A 21,629-nucleotide genomic window follows, 5' to 3' on the forward strand; every position below is an offset into this window, starting at 1 on the left:
TTGCGGTGGTTCTATTGGCCCACCATTCCTCCATGGAGCCGTCCGCGTGCGAAGTAGATGCATCCAGGTGGGCAAGCCCTAGCTTCTCAATGACTAAGGTCCTGAGCCTTATGGTGAAGCAACATTTGTAGAAAAGCTGAGACCCCGATTCTTGCTCCCTCTTGCAGAGAGGGCAAAGACCACAATTTGGCCACCCGCGCTTGGCTAACCTATTGGCGGTCCAAATCTGGTCCTGCAAGGCTAACGAGACAAAGAACTTGACCTTTCCTGGCACCCAATCCTTCCAGACTATTTGTTTCATAGAAGAGAATGTCATACCCAGAAATTGCGCCTTGTAGGCGAAGACCGCCGAGTAGAGTCCGTTAGCTCGTGTGCTTCCACACAATGTCGACTTCAGTATGCTCATCAAGATGAAAGTCGATCTAAAGTGAAGTGCATCCTAGGTCTTTAAACTATTTCAAATATGTTACGTAGATCCTTAAATTATAAAAATCGTCATTAGGTTCTCGAAATGCAATATGTGTGTCGCCTAGGTTCTTAAACTGTTTAGAGGCGTCACTTAAGTCCTCGAACTATTTAAAAGATGTCGCATATTTACAGGTTATACTTGGCACTTTTTATTATTCGATGACCTACATGACACCTCTCTCACGGAATAGTTCAAGGGACCTCTGATATTCTACAATGCTCGGTCTAGCTTCGTCGCTAAATACAGGGGAGCCACGCCCACGCTGTTTGTGAAGCTAGCTGGTGGAAATTCACACACACCGTTGCCGAGAATGAAAATGTGTGTTGGAAGAGCACTCTAGCCAACGCGCCGATGCGTGCAGATTTTCGAGCAATTCGTCACATGCGCAACGGCCTGAACCGCCACGGCCGGCGCCGGTCACACGTAGAATAGATTATATTCCCACGGCGCAAATCGCCGCGCGCGTCGTGTCTTCCACCTATATATATGACCAGCCGGCCGATGCGGCAGTCTGAATCCCTCGATCGGCTTGACGATCGAAGGAGGCGACACATGGCCGGCGGCAGCGACGCCGGCATGGGAGCCTGCGGTGCCGACGGCCTGGAGCTTAGCCTCCGCCTTGGAAGCCCGACGGCGGCCCCCGCCCCGGCGCCGGCGCCGGCACGGAGGAACCTCACAATTGTCTACGACCGGCGCGTGCTGTGCGCCGTCGACGTGGTCGAGCTACAGGTCCGTCAACATGCATGTCCCAAGCGCGACGCACGTTACGTTTACGTACCCCATGAATGAGCGGTGACCATGGCCATGGCCGGCTAATTAGCAGCTAGCCTTGTTGATTGTAGGCAATGGCAATCATATCCATGGCGAACCAGGAAACGACGGGGAGGATCACAGACATGGACGACGCCGGCATCGCGCAAGGGGCTTGCCGCCCCGCTCGCGCGCAGACGAGGGCATCTCCGGATCACGGCTGCATCGAGGCGCCCACGCCGCTCGACGATCAGGGGGGCCTGTCGATGAAGCGCTCGCTGCAGCGGTTCCTCGAGAAGCGCAAGGCGAGGGCCAGCGCCGCGTCGCCGTACGTCGTCCACCGGCCCGCCCGGGCGCCGAGATCTTGATGGCCGAACAGATGATCTGATCGTCCCGCCGACAGACAGGTGTCGCCGGCCGGCAGCGCGTGCGTGCGTGCGTGCGTGCGTGTCGCCGGCAATGGCTAACCCTTTTCCCCATTTCCCCATTTCCTCGCGAATCGCGTGCCCAGGTTGTAACACCGCAATATGCTACCATTTGATATGCCTAACAACATTCTGGTATACCTCCTACAAAGAAGGCGCTTTGCTTCGGTATCGATTTGTTTGAAAAACACGCGAATTGCGGCCTGCGAAATTCGTCGCAAAATCACCGTACGTGAGGCTCCTCCCGGCGTACACGATTGACACACGCAGACGTGGTGCCGGTCCATTAGGATCGAACGCAAAATCGTGTGGTCCGGACGTCCGGTCGTATCCATACGACGCAAAATACGATCAGATCACGAGACGCAAGATTTATCTAGCACGCAAAATACGATCAGACCATGCTTTGAACAACATGTTCATCAGGGAAGCAGAGGCTAGCAGGTGTGCCTCCTGCTCTGTACCACAAAAATGCACACCTGGTCGAATAAGATGGAGTGGCTAGCTAGCAAAGCAGCAAGGTGCAAAGCTTGAGCTTCAGCCTGCAGAGGTGATGTTGCAGTGGAACTTGAGGCTGAGATTAGCACATCGATTCTCTGTCCTCCATCTTCAGTTTGAACAAGCGCACCTAATCCTGTGGGAGCTGGACTGCATTGTTCAGCAAGGATCTTCTATTCCAAGAAGCATCTGAGTAGACCTAGGACAACAAATTTGAAGTCCACATAACCCTGGGGTTTGGGGAGGCTGACAGAGCGGTTTGGGTCGCAACGGAGTTCTTGTTGCCAGCACTTAATGAGAAAATCCTTAATCAATCAAACATGTTTTGTGGGAGGTTATTTTCGAGAACATGCAGAGGAACTGCATGTCAATGCATTAATAAGATAGACAAACGAGTCTGAACAACGCTGCCAAGCAAGGCATGATACGACTGAAGAAATAGAACTGTACAATGCTGTACCAAAACAAGAGAAAAAAAGTACTACAAGACTTTATAGCATTAACATGGTCAAGTGAGCTACCCGACCAACAGTCATGATCATTCATGCTCGATTTTCTTCGCCCCGGCGCAGCTCTGCTCTATCATGATCGTTCATCTTTTAGGTAACCAGATCTGATCGTCGTCGAAACTTATCACTGTTGTGCACTTGTGCTGGCATCTCAGATCGTCATCACTGTCGAAACTTAATCTGTTATCACTTATCAGCAGCCGCTAGCCTGCGTTGCTTTCCCTGTTCTCGTACCTGTACGCTGTAGCCTATCTAACAGCTAGATTATGAAATATGTTCTATTACGAATATGCGTAGCTAGACCGTGTCAAAGTAATCTTTTGATTCATTGTCTCGCATAATCAATGTTTTGTGAGCTTCAGAGATTAGTAAAAATTCAGAGGTAAAAAAAAATGCTGCCAATCTGCAACCGTGATAGATACAGTAACAGAGTACTTTTCCAGTTAACAAAAGCTTTCATTCATGGCAGCAAGAAAAGCTTGCATTCAGATTACATATATCTGTGCATATGCAACAGGGGGCAGACTCAGAAATACATTTTCATCACTAAAAAAAATTGCATTCTGTGAATTCTCTCTTCTCAACTAAACTGAGACAACCATACCAGCAACAAAAGGTAAAACTAAAGAAACCATTGTTGAAAGATGCTCCATTGCTTCTCTAAGCCGATGAAGTTGTGCTGTTTGCCTCCCTTTGATCATCTGAAGAGCTTGAGTAACAGCAACATCCCAGTTCGCATTCCTGGGGACATGATTAAGATCTATGATGGCTGTTTGAAGGGTGGACCTGTTCACCTTAACTGAACAGAGTGATATCAGCATAGAAGTACAAATTAATGGTTACTAACTTGCTATCTGCCACATGACAACACGGAAAAAATAAATTGAAATCCCACGTGATCGTCGTCGCGAGAACTGGGCCCTCCAGCTTGCTCTTTGTTCCCTCCTCTAGCCCCGAGGAGGCGACGCCAAGGCTCCCTCCTCTCCAGAAAACGCCGTCGCTGTTGAAGAAGCCCACCCTTCTTACCAGAAGGTGACATGCCATGCATGCCTTTCTCAACTTGCAGCTCAACTCCAAAAAAAGTACCATTATATTAACCTCGGATTACCTGCTAAATGCCTTTAAATCACTTGCAGCTCAACTTTCAAGAGAGCAGCGGTCGTCGCATTTTTCCACGGCTTTGACGAAACAGGCCTGCAAACCGCATTATTGGTATTCCCTTCTATCCAACAAAATGCATGTCAACATACACATAACTGCAATGTTGGAAATTCTACACAAAACTTGCTCTCTAAAGAACTCGATAGGCTGAGATAATGGACAATCTATCTCTTGCATGTTTTCAACTATACTTCATGGATATCTTCTTTTTCGAATTAAGGAGCATTGTCCCCAATTTCCATTCATTGTAATAACTGATAAAACAGTATCCTTCAGCAAATTACAGTGCATCACCAGCATAAACGAGCCAACTCCAGCTACTACAGAAAGGCACCAGCACAGGCACAACTACAATACAAAAACTAACTGCAAGACTCCAGCTACTACACGTTTCCCGGCTGAAATACAAAGCAAAACAACCGAAAATCAAGCTCCTACTTAAGCTGCTCCCCTACAGCATGGGAAATTAACCTTCATGGGTATCTGAAAATGCTCTAACTTTTCTGCCTAACAGAGACCCCAAGACGAACTTGCACTGCTCCGTTGAGCCATGGCATCTGCTTGGGTTTCAGGGGATAAGCAATGTGAATTGCTTGTGCTGCATGAACAACCTGAAAAGGAGATCCTGCTTTCCTGCAAAGAGATCATTGGACTTCGAAATACACCACATAAAAGTTAAAATGCTGCTAACGGAAACACGTGGATGATCAGACGTAAGCAGGCTATGAATGATCTCAGGAACAGTTCTAATTTTTTGTACTAAGCTATCTGACCTTAGAAACCAAGGATGTGAGAACCAATCAACCTTAGCAAAGTGGCATAGGAAAAAGAAGTGAAGATCATCCTTCTCTATGCGAACAGTTCTAGAGTTCTGTACTAAGCCTTTTGATCTTAGAAACAAAGGATGTGAGAACCAAGCAGCCTTTGCGAAGTGGCATAGAAAAAAGAGGTGAAGATCATCCTCCTCTATGCAACATCTGGAGCAGAATTTGCTAATATGAGTGGAGAACCTGCCAGCCGTTTTACATAACTGGGCACAGGGCAATGATCTTCCTTGGTAAGGTGAGCCCCATCAAGGAACATCTTCCCTGGAGCACATAACCGGGCACCTAATGCTGATTCAGAAACCACAGCCAAAGAGAAGCACCCTAATAACAACCATTAGATGAACATCGCACAAGCCGATAAGAAATATCTCACTTTTGGCAATTCATTAGCTTTGTATCAAATATGTACAACTGCCACGGCAGAACTGATGGTCGTAGGTGTAGATGTTCATCTAGTAGAGAGTAGACATAAATACTCTGATACGGAAGTACCAATAAACATATCCAGTTCTCATACTTGTCCAGCAACAGATCATTGGAACGTACAATGATAGACTCCATGCTGCCAAGTGCCAACTACGTGGTTCACTTCTCAAAAATAGGTGCCTTGTGATGGATTTTGCAACTTTACGCCTCTATCACATAACCCATATATAGCATTTCTCAGTGAATAATTAAATGCGGCACCAACCGCATGTAACTAGCGGTCCAATTATACACATACAACAAAATATAGGATAATAATATATTGAATTATATGACTAAAATTGTTAAAATTACTAGATGATCCTGAAGGTATAACGTGAGGACCCTATCACTATCATCTGTAAAATCAATAGTATAGTGTTTCATAGCAACTCCTCAAAAGATAACTTGCAGAATACTGAAGCGTCAATGAAAAGATAAAAAGCAAAACCTATGGTGAGATAGTACTGTGATCCAACCACCAGCCAAATTCGCAGCCCATTCAGCCGATTTTACCTATCCTAGCGCACATAATCTTAGTAAATTTTATATGTGGAAAGTAAGTAACTAACTATAGAACAAAGCTATAGTAATTCATGCATGTCTAAGATGGTAGCTTTCACCAGACTAATTTCACCTGCTTGGTTATTCGTCAACTTCTGCAAAAAAAAAACCTCTGCTAAGAAGCATAACAGCAATGTTTTGTTGCACTAGCTAAATACTCGTGCAATGCTACAGATAATATATGCTCGTGCATTGCTAAGAAGTTTTTTTATTGCATGAGTTGGTTAAACGTTTCTGTCATCGTAGTCTCTAACTTTGTGCAGGTAAAAAAAAAAGAGGTATGCATCAACCAAATCAACAACTAAATATGAGATCACGATATGTCTGCCACATAGAATGTATGATAATTGCAGTAACTAATTTCTTGCTGACTTAAGAGGCAATCTCTGAGGGTGAATGGACCACCACCAACTCAGATCTTTATATATGTTTTTGTCAGATATGACGAGTTCGCCTTACCCCAAACAACAACACAGGGCCACACACCAAAACTACACCTTAGAAGGCAGCAACTTCTATTATATCATCAATAATTTATTTATTCTGCACATACCAACGTAATATGATCAAGAAACATATTTATTTTTCCCTTAAAGTTTCGACACCAAGCATTTAAACTGTTGAAGCTTAATTAATATTAAGAAAATATCTTGCCTGTTATTTGCCAGTAGATGTTGCGGCGTTTTCCTAAATGGTTTCCCAATCAAGAATAGCACTTGTACACTTTCTGTTGTTAGTTTTCACTTGTAAGCAGGAAGAAAAGATGTTCACGAAATACATTGGAAAGTCACAACAGCATCCAGTGAACAAGTAAAAGTCATTCGCCAAGCATATTGCGTCATGTATCACCTCACTCGACATCTACCAGAAGAAATTTGGACTAAAGCTATCACCAAGTGTCAGTCAACTAATCTAGAACCTCTAGATGAACACGGTAAATCATAGATACTGCACCAACCTCTTTGCATAGGCGCACAACTCCTTTATTTGCATGCAAATTTGCTGCTTCCAAGGGTAAAGCCCCCTCATTTTTGTTGCAAAAATCCGTAAAAAGCCGTATTGCCCATTTCCTTATTTTCTGATCAGTCAAAAATAATTAACATCCTATGAAGGGATTGCAGCTGAATTTACACCCTTCGAACCCTCACTCTCTTGATCCTCAGGATCCAACTGTGCAGGCTTCCCGCTTCGCCGCCGCCTTATGATCTCCTGTGACTCCTGCATCAACCTGGCATACTTGCTCCGCACCTCCAGCATGGGGTGCTCCTCAATTGATGTGTGTCCCCCAGCCATGTATGCCTCTTTGAGGACAACAAAGCACGTTTTCTCCTTCAACAGTAAGTAGAATATATGCGGGTGCCGCTCAAACACCAGGTGAAACTTCTGTGACAGCCCCAGGTGTGTCCTGAGGCAGAGTAACCGTCGCCTCTCGGCAGAGCATGTCACAAACAGACTGAACAGCTCATGGAGCACCCCAACCGCCCGCTTCTCTGAAACATCGCTACCCCGATGAATGTTGCTGAAGTCCTCATAGGGAGAGATACAAGGCAGCTTCTGGAATCCCTCCATCCAGTCTCCAATCTTCCGCTTCAGCCGAAGACCCTTGGACGGGAACAGCGGGAAGGGCACCTCCTCCGCCGATCCGAACCTCCGTATGGCACCCATTTGAAGCACCGACAGTGGCATTTCTTGATCTTTCCCATCATCGATGAGCCCCAGCTCCTTACCATGGTTCTCATCCTCGGAAAAAACAGCATCTCCAGTGGTCAGAATCCTGAACCCATCCTGCCCAATGTCGAAATCCGGGCGCTTGAAGTAGTCCTCCGGGATGCCGAGGTGCCAGAGCATGCCCTGCGCGACGGTGAGCGGGAGGCGGCGGGCCGGGGACATGAGGATGAGGCGGCGAAGGCGGGAGGTGATGTCGGCGCGGTGGGCGGCGAAGACGTCCCGCTCCTCCTGCTGGAGGCGCGCGGCGGAGGGGGAGAGGCGGAACCATGGGTGGTTGTGCTCGGGCCCGACGGACTCGACGAAGGCCGCGGGGAAGCGGCGCAGGAAGGAGGCGACGCGGCGGTCGGAGGTCTCGAGCGAGCGGCGGAGCTTGGAGACCGCGGAGACGGGGGTCGGCGACGGGGAGAGGAGGCGCGCGAGGGCGGCGAGCGGGCGGAGGTCCCGCGCGTGCGCGAGCACCGGGACGGCGTCGAAGGACGCGTCCTTCTTCCACCGCATCTTCACCTCCACGTACTCCATGGACTGGACGAAGGCGGCGAGCGGGGGCAGGGGCTTGGGCGGCCTCGGCGGGCGCGCGAGGGACCGCATGGCGCGGGGAAAGGGGTTTCCGCGGAGGGGTTTAGGAAGGGGGAGGAGGCCGTCGGCGGTGAAGAGGTGGGGGAAGGCGGAGGTGGAAGAAGGAGGCTAGTAGAACGGACGCCCGTCCTGGCTTCTCATGGGCCAGGCCTTTGGGTCGGAGTCGGGGACCTCTTGACAGCGCTGGGCCTGTGCTCGTGGTGGATTGGTGCTTGCTGAAAATCAACATCTTTTCGTTGCTTCTGACTGCAAAGCTGCTGTCATTGAAGGATTTGGAGGAAATTATGGTGGATTCGTCAAGGAGATTAAGGAGTGGATGAAGACCTTTATGTTGAAACTCGCAACTCGCAAGTTGGCTAGGCATGGGACATGTGTGGTCAGGATACTCTCGTGATCCTATTGTCATTGCTGAAAACATCCCTATTTTCAGTAATAAAGCATGGCTGGTTGTTCCAAAAAAAAGTCATTCTCGCCGTGTTAGGGCATGTACAATGGTGTTATCTTAAAAGTGACACGTAGAATACATGATGAGGTGGAGAAGAGAGAATTCATAAGAAAAGGTTTGTCTTCTCTTATTTAAGATACGACAAGAGATGATCTCTTAACACAATTTGTTTCATCATGTTTTAAGGAATTGCTAGTTATTGAAGATAGGGCTAAGATATAACTCATTGTAGACATATTTTTTTGTCATCTCTAAATTACATGCAAGACTTCAGATAAGACTGCCTTATCAACCATTGTACATGCCCTTAAGCTTGTTGACTTCTTCTTTTCTAAAAAAGTGTTTTTATTAACTCATAATGAAGCATTAAGGAAATACAAAACACCATGAGCATACACTTCACCTCTGCATAGTTAGAATACATACAACCAACATCAACACACATAAAAGATCACGCCGGCAAATAGCGAAGCCATAGAAGACGGACACCATGTATAGACGGATGAAAAAAAAAGAGCAATGTTGATCTTGGTCGAGATTTTTTTTTAGGAACATCCTCATCGAGAAGTTGCAACCACCGAAAATTATGTAAACGTGTATAGTCCAGATGCGATATCCACGCGAGTTGTAAACCATGCACAGACCAATAAATAGTATGTCGCGGAGCCATTGATCGTCGAGCGAGAGAAGACGCGACGCCATCGCCGAAATCCCACCTTGAAGACAACCCGACAGTCTCACGCTTTCGTCGCCGGTGTCTGTAGTGATAAATTTAGGCATCCCAAACAACACAACATGAGCTATCATTGTCCCGCCAAGGCCGCGATTTATCACCGGCAAATTGCCACGCACCATCTTCGTAGCGCGACATCTCAAGAAGGATCTCCGCCACCAATCGCTACGCTATGCTCGATCCCTCACCCACCCAGAACAGAGCACCAACAAAACATGGAAGCATCCGCCGGAACATGAACCTACCAACATCCACTGGTCCACCTAACCGATGCAAACTCCAAGACAATGCTCCCAGGAGAGTAAAACAACACCGTTGGCATCATCATATGGGCTGAGATCACCCATACCTAGGGTTTCCTCCAGAGAAACAGGCGGGTAGGCAAGAATTGTATTGACCACTATCGGCCTAGAAAATATCCAAACATGGATTTCGCCGTCCATCTCGTCGCAGACAAACAATACGTACCGAGGCAAGTCGTCCAAGACGAAACCACACCACTACCTCGTGCTTGTGGCCGATTTCACAGGCATTGGATGCGCCGTCGGTGGCCACACACCGAACCGTCAACCGCGGAGGCCTGTTGTCGCGCGCATCGGAGATGCACCATCGAGCCCCAATGTTGCACGATTTTGCTACGCATGCGTCGAGCGGCACCGCATTGAAGGAAATATGCCTGATGCGTCTCCAACGTATCTATAATTTTTTATTGTTTCATGCTATTATATTATCTGTTTTGTATGTTTAATGAGCTTCAATATACCTTTTTATATTATTTTTGGGACTAACCTATTAACCGAAAGCCCAGTGCAAATTGCTATTTTTTTTGCCTATTTCAGTGTTTTGCAGAAAAGGAATATCAAACGGAATCCAAACAGAATCAAATATTCGCGAGGATCTTTTTGGGAACAAACGTGATTCAGGAGACTTGGAGTGGACGTCAAGGAAGCAGCGAGGCGGCCACGAGGTAGGAGGGCGCGCCCCCACCCTCGTGGGCCCCTCGCAGCTCCACTGACCTACTTCTTTCGCCTATATATACTCTTATACCCTGAAACCTTCGGGGAGAGCAACGAAACACCTTTTCCACCGCCGCAACCTTCTGTACCCGTGAGATCCCATCTTGGGGCCTTTTCCGGCGATCTGCCGGAGGAGAATTCGATCACGGAGGGCTTCTACATCAACACCATAGCCTCTCCGATGATGTGTGAGTAGTTTACCACAAACCTTCGGGTCCATAGTTATTAGCTAGATGGCTTCTTCTTCTCCTTCATTGTCATCTCTCTCCTCCTCTTAGCTCCTTCTCCCACACACATTCTTGAATTGGATGGCACGGGCAATAATGTTTGGATGTTTATTTTCCACTTCACATTCCATGTGTTTTTCCCGGGTTTTGAATTGGACTCAAATATGGATTATACTATAGCAATGAAGCCTAAGAGACCACACTTTTGCATGAGTCATGACAAATCCAAACCGAACATAATACAACGATGGATAGCATGTTACACTTAAGAAAGGTGAGTAACACCATGCAAGCATTCAAAAAATGGATAAAGATACACAAGTTGCGTATGTAGATTCAGAAGAAAAAGTGTTATAGGTTTTCCATGTAATGTTGAATCCCGGAAATTACATACTATACACCCCTCCTCTCCGCCTTCCTTAGCAAGTGATGGAGGAAAATTCACAAAGAGTTCAGAGGGTTTTAAAATAGGGGTGATGAGAAAATGAAGAAGACAAATCCACAATTCTACAACGTTGATCGAGAGTTGTGAGCATGAGAACCATCCTATGTTTATAAGGAAAAATGTAACTTTGGTGCACACTTATCTTTTTTTTGAACATCAGTACATGCAAGCGCTCATACATACACGCATATACTTCCTTTATGAACGCACACACATACACCTTATTCGTATTTTTTGTTTTTTAACATCAATATAAACGCAAGCGCTCATACATACGCGCATATACTCATCCCTATGAACGCACACACGCATACACGCACACCCTACCCCTATGAGCACCTTCGAGAGATTGAGCCGACATGTCATATTGAAATTTACTTCCGGAATAATGCGAGCACCAGGAGTTAAACCCTGATGGGTTAGGGATATCATTATTCCTCTAACCATCCCACCACAAATTGGTTCGCGCACACTCATCTTTTCAAACGATTAGTCTTGAGTTTTCAGCTCCGTTGCAATCATTTTTTGTTTTGTTTCTGCTGGGTGGCGTGGGAGACTCCAGGCCTACATGTAAGCGCACACACTCCAGCCGTCCAGTCCGGCGGTCCAGCCTCCCATCCCAGCCCCCTCAAAAAAAATCCGAAAAGAAAGAAAAATGGAAAGGTAGTCGAGCGAAACCCTCCTCCCCTCCCCTCCCTCTCCCCCCATGGATTCGTTCTGCAGGATATCATCCAGGGGAGTGTAGATTTGTTGTGCCAATTGAAGGGTAACCTGTTATTTCTGTTATTGAGTTCACTTGCTGACTAACTACATCCATTTTACTTTGCGAGCCTACTTGAGTTTAAATTCCTCTAGTAGCAAGAGACTGGCGGTGTTTCTCAGTTGTTCCCCACAAACGGACAAACGGACCACCAAGTTGTAACTTCACTAGTCAGTATTGGTTTTCCCTAATTGGCGTGCCTATGTATCTAGTTGCCTGCACCAATAAAATTAGCTAGATCTGTGCAGTGCTTTTTATCTCGAGGGGCTCTGCACATGTCTATGTCATGTGAAATTCGCAGTGATTGTTTATAATTGATTCTTACTGGATGTGAGTGTATGACAACGATTTGCTGCAGTAAATGTGTCTCTTATGTTGTTCTTGATGCATTTCAAGACCGAGTGTGGCTGGTTGATGCCTGCTTGGTTGTATTTGAGCTGGCAGATTTTCTACAGTAGATGTGGCCTTCTGTTGTTCTTGATGCACTTGAAGGGTGAGTCTGGCTGGTTGATGACTGCTATGATGTCAGCTGGCCTTCTAGCTAGATTGTATGTGCAACACACACTCCCTTTAGCATTATTAGCGGGCATGACTGCCAGCGTTCATCGGTAGCTAGTCTTGGCATCTCCAGTATTATATTCTCAAGAAACATCGTGTCTCTTTCTGTGCATTGAATAAAACTTAACACTGCCTATGCAACCTTCAACCTTCTTATTTCTGTCCAGTATTCTCCACCATGGATTTTAGTGGTTCTTCAATCTTCAATCTCTGTTATTTTTCATGTTCTTTCTCAGATAACGGGCTGTCGGGGCTCTTTCTGCAACCTTAGTTCATATAAATGTCACATATTTAAAGTTGTAGTCTGAATTAGGCTTCCCGATGCAATACTTTTCTGTTTTGTTCACTTTTTTTTTTCCCCCCCCCCCCCCCCCCCCCAAATATAAGCTGTATTTCTTTTAATAATCAAACATTTATACTTTGGCCAAGATAATAGAAAGAAAATAAAATCAATATCTACAATATCAAATCATATCATTGCATGCATCATGAAATAATTTTCCATATTCTATTTATTTGGTATTGGTGCGGGGGCTTCTAGCACTGGTTTTGTCCTTTAATTTTTCTATTTCGTATTTTAGATGTTGATATTTTTTCTATAAACTTGGTCAAACCTAGGAAAGCTTGACTTTGAAAAAAATCAGTACACCTTATACTTTGGAGCGGAGGGAGTATGTTATATCATCCATCTGCTTTTCATGTATAGGTCAGCCAAAATTACCCAAAAACTTTGAGGAAGATACTTGGGCAATTTTGAAGGATGCCATTACAGCCATATTTCTCAAGCAGAAGCTTTCCTGCGATGTTGAGAAACTTTATCAGGTTATTCCTTGTTGTTTACCCCATAAGGTCTGATGCTCCCACGTTAATTTTTAAGCCTGGAATTTTTTTCTTCACAATAGGCGGCTGGTGATCTCTGTCTACACAAGCTAGGGGCAAATTTATACGAGCGAGTCAAGAAAGAATGCGAAATACATATATCAGCAAAAATCTCAGCATTAGTGGGTCAAAGTCCAGACCTGGTTGTATTTTTGTCGTTGGTGCAAAGAACATGGCAAGATTTTTGTGATCAGATGTTGATTATCCGTGGTATCGCTTTACTTCTTGATGTAAAATATGTCAAGAATGTTGCAAATCTTTCTTCAGTGTGGGATATGGGGTTGCAGCTGTTCCGCAAGCATATATCATTGTCTCTGGAGATTGAACACAAAACCGTCACTGGTCTTTTAAGATTGATTGAGAGCGAGAGGTATGCCTACTATTCTGTTGCAAGCTCTTGTGCTATATATAGAAATCTGGTGATCAGGTGTGTGTGTGTGTACATGTGTGGAGATGTACTACTACTGACCTACACCCGGCATAGGTTCTCTTATATAACCAGATGTCTGTTGCTTTCAAATAAATCCGCAGTGTTGCCAGCGTACGTATCTGAAGTAGGATTCATCTTATATTTGATTGGGTTTGATTAACTTAACTTCAACTATAGTCAACTTAATAATATATTTATCATATCCCCACATACCATATGATTGTGTAGTATTTTTTTTGATGAATCCTAAGCAACAATCCTTTTTGTGATCATTAAATCCTACTATCACCCCTTTAATTGGAATATCTATTCTGTGAAAAATGTGGATCAGGCGAATGATTCGTATCATGGTTCACACTGCTACTAATGCAAGTGAAAAAACACAAATGCTTAATGATGCATATGTGTTCAATATGGGAAAATTCCAGATTAACAAATGTGTGGCCTATACTTTTTTTATTGTGATCCAAATTCATCTTAATGTCAATGGGTAAAGGCTAAATACGGTTACTGAATGTATTATGTCTCTCTCATCGCGTTCTCATGTTTTGATTCACTTGGATTTTTGTCACTGCATCTGTTATATGCATGCTCATCAAATAAACTAACACCAGCCTGTGCAGGAATGTACTTGTCTTCTCTTTCCTGGTCATAGAATCTGTGTTGAAATCCATTATTCTATTATATGTAATAGGGATTGTGAACATGAAGGATCACTGCAATTAAAATTTCTTATCAATTTATTTTATCTTTCCCTGGAAAACTGTTTATTCAAAGATTATTCTTTCCTGATCAGGCTTGGTGAAGCAATAGATAAGACATTACTTAGTCATCTTCTGAAGATGTTTACTGATCTTGGAATGTATTCCGAGACATTCGAAAAGCCTTTTCTTGAATGCACCTCTGAGTTTTATGCTACTGAAGGTGTCAAATATTTGCAGCAGTCTGATATTCCAGATTATCTAAAGCACGCGGAGGTAATGATTGGTTTCTTTTCTTCTCCATGTACTTTGTTCATACTGAACCATGAAAGTCAGGTAGCTTGCAACTGATGGTATTGCATGCGAGTTAATGCAGTCAAGGTTGCAAGAAGAACATGATAGGTGCATTCTGTATTTGGAAGCTAACACGAGGAAGCCACTTATAGCAACTACAGAGAAACAATTGCTACAGCGACACACATCCGCAATTATTGAGAAGGTGGGCATCTGCTTTTAGAATCGTAAGACCTTTTTTGTGGCAAGTAGCCTGAACAAGCATGGTAGAACAGTATTCTTGTTGGCTATAAGATCGATAAACCAATAAGGATGTTCACTTTCTCAGTATTATTTTTATTATGCAACTAATCTATTTTAGCTGCTTCTCCACTTATGAATCTTTGTGTTTCTTGGCGTTTATGTGTGGGGTCTCAGGGATTTACAGTGCTTATGGAAGCAAATCGTGTAACGGACCTGTCGAGGATGTACACCCTTTTTCAGAGGGTTGATGCCATTGAGATGCTAAAGCAAGCACTTAGTTTATATATCCGGGGCACAGGCCAGGGCATTATCATGGATGAAGAGAAAGACAAGGATTTGGTTCCCTTTCTTCTGGAATTTAAGGCATCCCTTGATAAAATATTGGAAGAAAGTTTTGCCAAAAATGAGGCTTTCTCCAATACTATAAAGGAGTCATTCGAGCATCTTATCAATCTACGCCAGGTGGGCCAGATTTTACCATTCTGCTTCATTATATGTATTTCTTTTTGTTGAGTACTAAGTGGATATCTTGTCATGCATATAGTTTGATGTAATAGTTCTTTTTCTTCTATTTTTATTGTTCGTTGGTCAAATATTTATTACTCTTTCCAATCATCATGGGAAGTTGTGGTCAGCATTTTCTTCTCTCTCGTCTATTACTATACAGCTGGGTACTTGTATGGGAATTGTTCGATGAAATTTGCAATAAATAATGTTTTCTTATACATGTCTTGAATTTTCACAGTAGTAAAATACTGATAAAAATTTGATGGTAAAATTGTATCTCAAACTGAATATCAAGCATAAAAAATCTGTGACAGGAGGGAGTAGTAGCATAGAGTCAAAAGACTGTCATCAAGAATCGTCCTCAGTAACCCTGTCACCAGATATTGGTTGTTATCTGCTTTCAAGCATTTGAAACGTTGGTAGGTTAATGTATGTAAAATATGTAATAACCCATATGGAAATAATGGTATTCCATTCGTCTTGAAGAAAGATGCTTCCATATCATTCTAATTTTGCTAATATATATTATTACGGATAATTTATGGATATAGTGATGTGTTAGTAATTTTTTTTAGACGGGAGTATTGTTACACATACAATGCTCTACCGCACTGCAGCAGTTTGTACAAGGCAAAATGGAGCTCCATGGGGTATCTGTTCTTGAATGCAGTGTCACAATGTTCGTGTGCTGTCTTTCCTGTCATATCTTCTCTTTTGGGCCTTGCTAAATCCTGCAATTGCTTAATTTACAAACATGGGTCATACTTTTAGTCTTGTACAGCACGCTTTATGTTTCAAGTCCTGGAAACAGCGTCCTGCAGAAATGTAGGGAAAGGCTGCGGTCAGAAGACCCAAAGTGGTCGGACTCTGCGCAAGCGGGAGTTACGTGCACTGGGCTGCCGTTTTTTTCAGTCAGTTGTGAGATTTGATAGGCATAAAGCATGATTTTGGATTTTATGTGATGCATTTTGATGCGCATGTTCTTTCATCACATTGTTAACTGGGTAAAATTGTATGTCGGTCTTAAGACTCTTGAGTACCCAAATTAGTGTACTTATAATTTCTGTCTCCTATGTTTTCTTTTCAAAAGATTAAGGCTGACAGCTTGTCCCCTAACAACAGAATCGACCGGCTGAATTGATCGCAAAGTTTCTCGATGAGAAACTTCGAGCTGGAAATAAAGGTACTTCAGAAGAAGAATTGGAGGGAATACTCGACAAAGTTTTGGTTCTGTTCCGATTTATACAAGTAAGTCTTTGAGCTATTTGATGCAATTATATCCATGGAACTGGTTGGGCTGAGCCTGACTGAAAGCAAATTCATATCAATTGAGGAAAAATGTAGAGATCATCCCAGTTTCTTTTGACACACATGTCTTCAGAACATAGCTTAACTAGGCTGCGGTCTGATGAGCTAGGAGCTCAGATATCTAAGATGCAACATGTACAAATCGATACCTAAATGAGTTTAAGCCCTACCCTCAAAGGTGATATAATTGGGCCTTCCCAGGCAGGGTGATGCTAGGCCAAATTCCAAGATGGCCCATAACGTACATTACAGAGCTAGTAAGAGAAGCTTAGGCCCTAAAACTACCAGTACATAATGTGATAATCACTGCAAAGAACTGTTAACTGAGAATTAAATGTAACAAACCTAAATGTACATCCCTTTATTCTCTAGTGTAAATAAAATAAGTGTATTTTCATCATGGACAGGGAAAAGATGTATTTGAGGCATTCTACAAGAAGGATCTAGCTAAGAGGCTGCTGCTGGGAAAGAGCGCATCTATAGATGCTGAGAAATCAATGATTACAAAGGTAATAATTTCTTATCCGAGGGTTAAGCTACTATTTTACATGTGATCCAAATTATAATGATGTATTTGAGCAACATGTTGCTGTTTGCAGCTTAAAACTGAGTGCGGAAGTCAATTTACCAACAAACTAGAGGGAATGTTCAAGGTAGCATAGTTTTTGTCACTGACGATTCTCTTTTATCCTGTCTTCTTCTGATGCTTGCTTATATACTATATCCATTTATACTATATATAATAATTTCTTCATATCTCAATTTGGTTCACAGGACATTGAATTATCCAAAGAAATAAATGATTCTTTCAAGCAATCATCTCAGGCAAGGACAAAACTTCCGACTGGCATTGAAATGAGTGTACATGTGCTTACAACAGGGTAAGTAACCTTTGCCCTCACATTTACATGCATTGTAAGAAGCACATTCCATTGATATGACAGTTGTCTAAAGTCTGAGTCTGAAACTGTTACTTGTATGGGCTTTATTATAAGAAGATCATGTAGCTGGTATCTGAATGCAATGGATTAGTGTTAGCATTTGCGGAGCATACTAACATGCAATCATTGATGTTGTCTTGATCATATATATGCGGTTCTGATAAATCAGTTGAATTGCAGCTACTGGCCGACATATCCACCGATGGATGTGAAGCTCCCACATGAACTCAATGTCTATCAGGTTAGTCTGGGCTGACTTGACATGGTCGCAGCAAATTTGAAGTCTGTTTTTGAACCCTTCTCTTTGACAGGATATATTTAAAGAGTTCTATTTGAGCAAGTACAGTGGAAGGCGTCTAATGTGGCAGAATTCTTTGGGTCATTGTGTATTAAAAGTAGAGTTCCCCAAAGGCAGAAAGGAACTTGCAGTGTCACTATTTCAGGTTGGATTATTGCCCCCTCCCCCTCTCGTGGTTTATCATGTGGTAATTATCTGAGAGCAATAACTAAACTCCGATTTTATTCCTTCTATTAGAGTGTAGTCCTGATGTTGTTCAACGATGCACAAAAGCTAAGCTTTGTCGACATAAAGGAGTCGACTGGTATTGAGGATAAAGAATTGAGAAGAACACTCCAGTCACTTGCATGTGGCAAAGTTAGGGTTCTCCAAAAGGTGTGACTCTTTTGTTTGTCTTTGACAAATTTTCGGCATGCAGCTTGGTTAATCATCATTTGTGTTTCAGACACCAAAAGGACGAGATATAGATGATAAGGACGAATTCTTATTTAATGAAGATTTTAGTGCTCCCCTTTATCGCATAAAGGTATATTTCCCCTTAATTTTCTTTGGATGAGAAGGGCAACTTCAGATGGCATCGAGTTTAAGTGTGTAACTAAGGTGCTGTTCTGTATTTGCAGGTGAATGCAATTCAGATGAAGGAAACAGTAGAAGAAAACACAAGCACCACTGAGAGAGTATTTCAAGATCGTCAGTATCAGGTGACTGAACTTGCAAACAGAAACTTTTGTGGTTTAACTGTCAGAATAGGCAGATAAATACACAATCAATTATCCCTGTAAGACTAGTAGTTGCATGGTCGATGTAGCTATTATGCTCTACATTTGCTTGCTCTGCTGATATTATAGTGCTTTATTGCTTATGGTAGAAAAGGTAGTCCTCTGTATAAAAGTCTTTCTGTAGAAATCTGATTGCCAGTCATGTCTTTGGTGTCTTACAATCTCAAAGCATAACCTGACCTGGTTCTCTTTATTATATGCAGGTTGATGCAGCCATAGTTCGAATTATGAAGACGAGGAAAACTCTCAGCCACACCCTTCTAATAACTGAGCTTTTCCAGCAGGTAACACTCGGAGTGATTGACATGATTTCCCTGCACCCTTTTCCCTGCCCAGCAATTTGACCTAGTATCTGGTTTCCATTTCCCCCCTTTCAGCTCAAGTTCCCGATTAAGCCAGCGGATATGAAGAAGAGAATAGAGAGCCTAATCGACAGGGAGTACCTGGAGAGAGACCGGAGTAACCCCCAGATATACAATTATCTGGCTTGACAGAAGCATTTCCGTGAAAGAGATGGTCATGTTAATTTTATTTTATTGTCAGAAACACACTGTGTAAAGTAATTGCGTATTGCTGTTCCTTGTTCTCTCACTTTGGGAGTTGCAGCAGTTGCATCTTTTCTGTATACGAACGAGTTTTGGATATAAAAGTTGGGCATCATGCGTACATGAATCCTCACATTTGTGATATTCCCTATAATTCACCACTACGTACACATATTATATGAATATCAGGCAAAACTAAAACTGACCCAGCAAAGCAACGCAATAGTTCTTCACCAAGTAGAGGGCAATTTACTTCAGATAGCAGATTTCACTGTTTTTTCAAAGCGAGCAGGTGCTCGTGCAAGATGAATGGATAAACCGCTTGCAAGAAAAAAGATCAGTAGATAAACGAAAAGAAAGACAACAGAAAAAGATTGGCCCAAAAAAAGACAACAGAAAAAGAGGGAAAGACCATGTAAAAAAGAAGATAAAGAGAGAGATCGCGAGGCGCAGGCGTCGAACCCTTGCCCTCTTGAGTCAAAGAGAGATAAGCTCAAAGCGACTAGCCATCCCGACACACGGAGATGTAGGATGTTTTGCACATGACAGACCTATAGATACTATCTAGACAGACTTCAGTTCAAATTCAAATGTCGCCCGGCAACGGCAACGGCAACGGCGAGGAACTCCACAAATTGAGATGGAGCTTCGCTCCGCTCGGCAGCTCGGCACTTGGGGCCGCTTCCAAGCAGAAATCGGTGAGAGATTGGGAGGAGGCACTCCTCCTCCTCGGCCAGCCGCGGGGCTCTGGGCTGCGCGTCGGCCGCACCGGCGAGGCGGGAGCTGGGCCTCCCTCCTGCCAATCCAGCTCGCTGCCGTAACCGCCCGCCCCCTCCCATCCAATTCCTCGACCGGCTCGCGCTCTCCCCTCCCTCCTCTCTCCTTCGCTTCCCCTCTCATGCCGCGCCCCGCGCGTGCAGGCGACGCGATGTCGGTTACGCGCCCCGCCCGCCCTCGCCCTCGCCATCCCTCCCGAGCCCGGCCTCCCACCGCCCCTCGCCCTTATCGGCATCCACATATAAGCCGCACCCCCTTGCAATTTAGCAGCCGATCGCCATCCCTCTCCTCCCTACCTTCTCCCGCTCTTCCCCCTCCCCCTCCCCCTCTAGAGCCTTCCTCCCCTTCTCGCGCCCCGCAGCCATGGCGCCGCCGTGGGTGCTCCGTGCGGGGAGAGCCATCTACCGCGCGGCCACACAGGTCATCGATCACCGGACTCCGGAGACCATCTACAGACGCCACCGGCAGATCCAGCAGCGGGGTCGTCAGGTTCAGGCGCCGCCGCGGCCGATTCGAGACTTCCTGGACCAGCACGGCCACCAGCACCAGGCGGCGGTCGCGGGGCAGAGGACGGCGGGGGAGGCCGTCCGGGTTGCTTGGTGAGTACTCAGTCCCTTGCGATTCTCAAGTTCAATTCCGCTGGATGATGATGGCAGGGTATGGTGTGACCTCGGAACGGAATTTGGTTCGTTGGTTGCAGCGGAGAACCGGATGACCCATTTGGGCAGGGATGGTTGGTGCTCAGGGGCCTCGTCGTGGTTTCCGACGTGATGGACTTCTCCGGCCATGAGTTCGGCTTCCTGTGCCGTGTCCCACCGCGCCCTTCTACCGTGTGCTTGCTTCGCTCCACGGCGGCGGCCCCCGGTGCCATCTACGAGGTCCAGGCTAGCCACGGAGACGTGCTGCTGGTGCGCCGCACCCAGCCCAAGCGCCCTGCAGTGTATATGGTGCTGGACATCGCGACCAGCTCAGCTATTGTCCTTCCAGGTCGCTTCTCCGAGCACCCGCTCGCGAGCGTGGGCGTCATGCGGCGCGAGCACGATGTGCTGGTCCCCGCCATCTTGCAGGAGGGGGGACAGCAGCAGGGGGAGGAGCCCCTGGAGATGATGTGCCTGTCAGCGTTCGCGGAGACCTCCTGCCATCGCCTTGCGCGAGCACCCTACCCAGCGGGGGCGGCCCGCCCCTGGGGCCGCGACGGCTCGGTCGCTCACGGCGACTCCGTCTTCTTCATCGACTATTCTTCAGGGCTCATCAGGTTCCAGGCCCTACGGGTGTTCGCTTCGTCTTGTTCCCCGGCGCCGGCGCGGGCCAGTACATCCGGTCAGTTAGCGTGACCGAGGATCACCTCGTGCTCTCGGACATGGACGAGGCGGGACGGCTCCGCACCTGGAAGCTCGCCGTCACCGAGCAGGGTCAGGACTGGGAGCAGTATGCTGCTGTTGGGCTGCAGGAGATGGCTGCCGCCGCGCGACTCCCACGACCAGACCGCATCGCGCTTGTGCACCCACTGGACGCGCGCACCATTTACCTCCTCATCTCTTCCTCTTCGGCAGATCAGACTGTGAAGATCGTGGCCGTGGACCTGGAGGAGAGCACCATGTCCATGGTGTGCAGCGTTCCTGCGGCCGATGCCGCCTCTCGCCTCCTCACACTGGTGCTCGACTAGCATCCTCGCACTGGCGGCGCCGGTTACCTTAGGATTTTTGCCTTGTTTCAGAACATACTCCTGTCCTGCAGATGATCCATGATACGTAGTACAATGTTGGAAACT

At 45.4% G+C, this 21,629-nt stretch overlaps 4 protein-coding genes across 5 annotated transcripts; 3 read left to right on the forward strand and 1 right to left on the reverse strand.

The window, feature by feature from the left end:
* The first annotated feature begins 987 nt into the window (after nt 1-987).
* On the forward strand, nt 988-1,761 carry LOC125506078 (protein TIFY 5). The gene is made up of 2 exons (XM_048670954.1): nt 988-1,198; nt 1,312-1,761. Exons 1-2 carry the CDS (start codon nt 1,022-1,024, stop codon nt 1,585-1,587), a joined length of 453 nt encoding a protein of 150 aa, XP_048526911.1. The 5' UTR covers nt 988-1,021; the 3' UTR covers nt 1,588-1,761.
* A 1,334-nt stretch (nt 1,762-3,095) lies between these two features.
* On the reverse strand, nt 3,096-8,131 carry LOC125510863 (protein WHAT'S THIS FACTOR 9, mitochondrial). 2 transcript variants are annotated; one of them, XM_048676136.1, is made up of 2 exons: nt 6,627-8,131; nt 3,096-3,845 (listed from the first exon to the last, which is right to left on the reverse strand). In XM_048676136.1, exon 1 carries the CDS (start codon nt 7,982-7,984, stop codon nt 6,773-6,775), a length of 1,212 nt encoding a protein of 403 aa, XP_048532093.1. In that variant the 5' UTR covers nt 7,985-8,131; the 3' UTR covers nt 3,096-3,845; nt 6,627-6,772. The 2 variants fall into 2 exon arrangements, with proteins under 2 accessions (XP_048532093.1, XP_048532094.1); XM_048676137.1 differs by lacking the exon at nt 3,096-3,845 and adding an exon at nt 3,854-5,763.
* Nucleotides 8,132-12,857: 4,726 nt separating this feature from the next.
* On the forward strand, nt 12,858-19,202 carry LOC125510864 (cullin-4-like). Its single transcript, XM_048676138.1, is given in 17 exon segments — nt 12,858-12,978; nt 13,059-13,405; nt 14,262-14,442; nt 14,543-14,665; nt 14,878-15,165; nt 16,333-16,458; nt 16,926-17,027; nt 17,118-17,171; nt 17,293-17,399; nt 17,640-17,700; nt 17,771-17,902; nt 17,995-18,132; nt 18,203-18,283; nt 18,378-18,458; nt 18,740-18,820; nt 18,914-19,000; nt 19,002-19,202. Coding segments are annotated over 16 exon segments (1,911 nt in total). The 5' UTR covers nt 12,858-12,978; nt 13,059-13,229; the 3' UTR covers nt 19,095-19,202.
* A 992-nt stretch (nt 19,203-20,194) lies between these two features.
* Nucleotides 20,195-21,192, forward strand: LOC125506079. The gene is made up of 2 exons (XM_048670956.1): nt 20,195-20,457; nt 20,559-21,192. The coding sequence occupies exons 1-2, from the start codon at nt 20,222-20,224 to the stop codon at nt 21,190-21,192; spliced, it is 870 nt and encodes a 289-aa protein (XP_048526913.1). The 5' UTR covers nt 20,195-20,221.
* The last annotated feature ends 437 nt before the right edge of the window (nt 21,193-21,629 follow it).

This window comes from Triticum urartu, chromosome 5, assembly GCF_003073215.2.
Source record: "Triticum urartu cultivar G1812 chromosome 5, Tu2.1, whole genome shotgun sequence".
NCBI classification, from domain to species: Eukaryota; Viridiplantae; Streptophyta; class Magnoliopsida; order Poales; family Poaceae; genus Triticum; species Triticum urartu.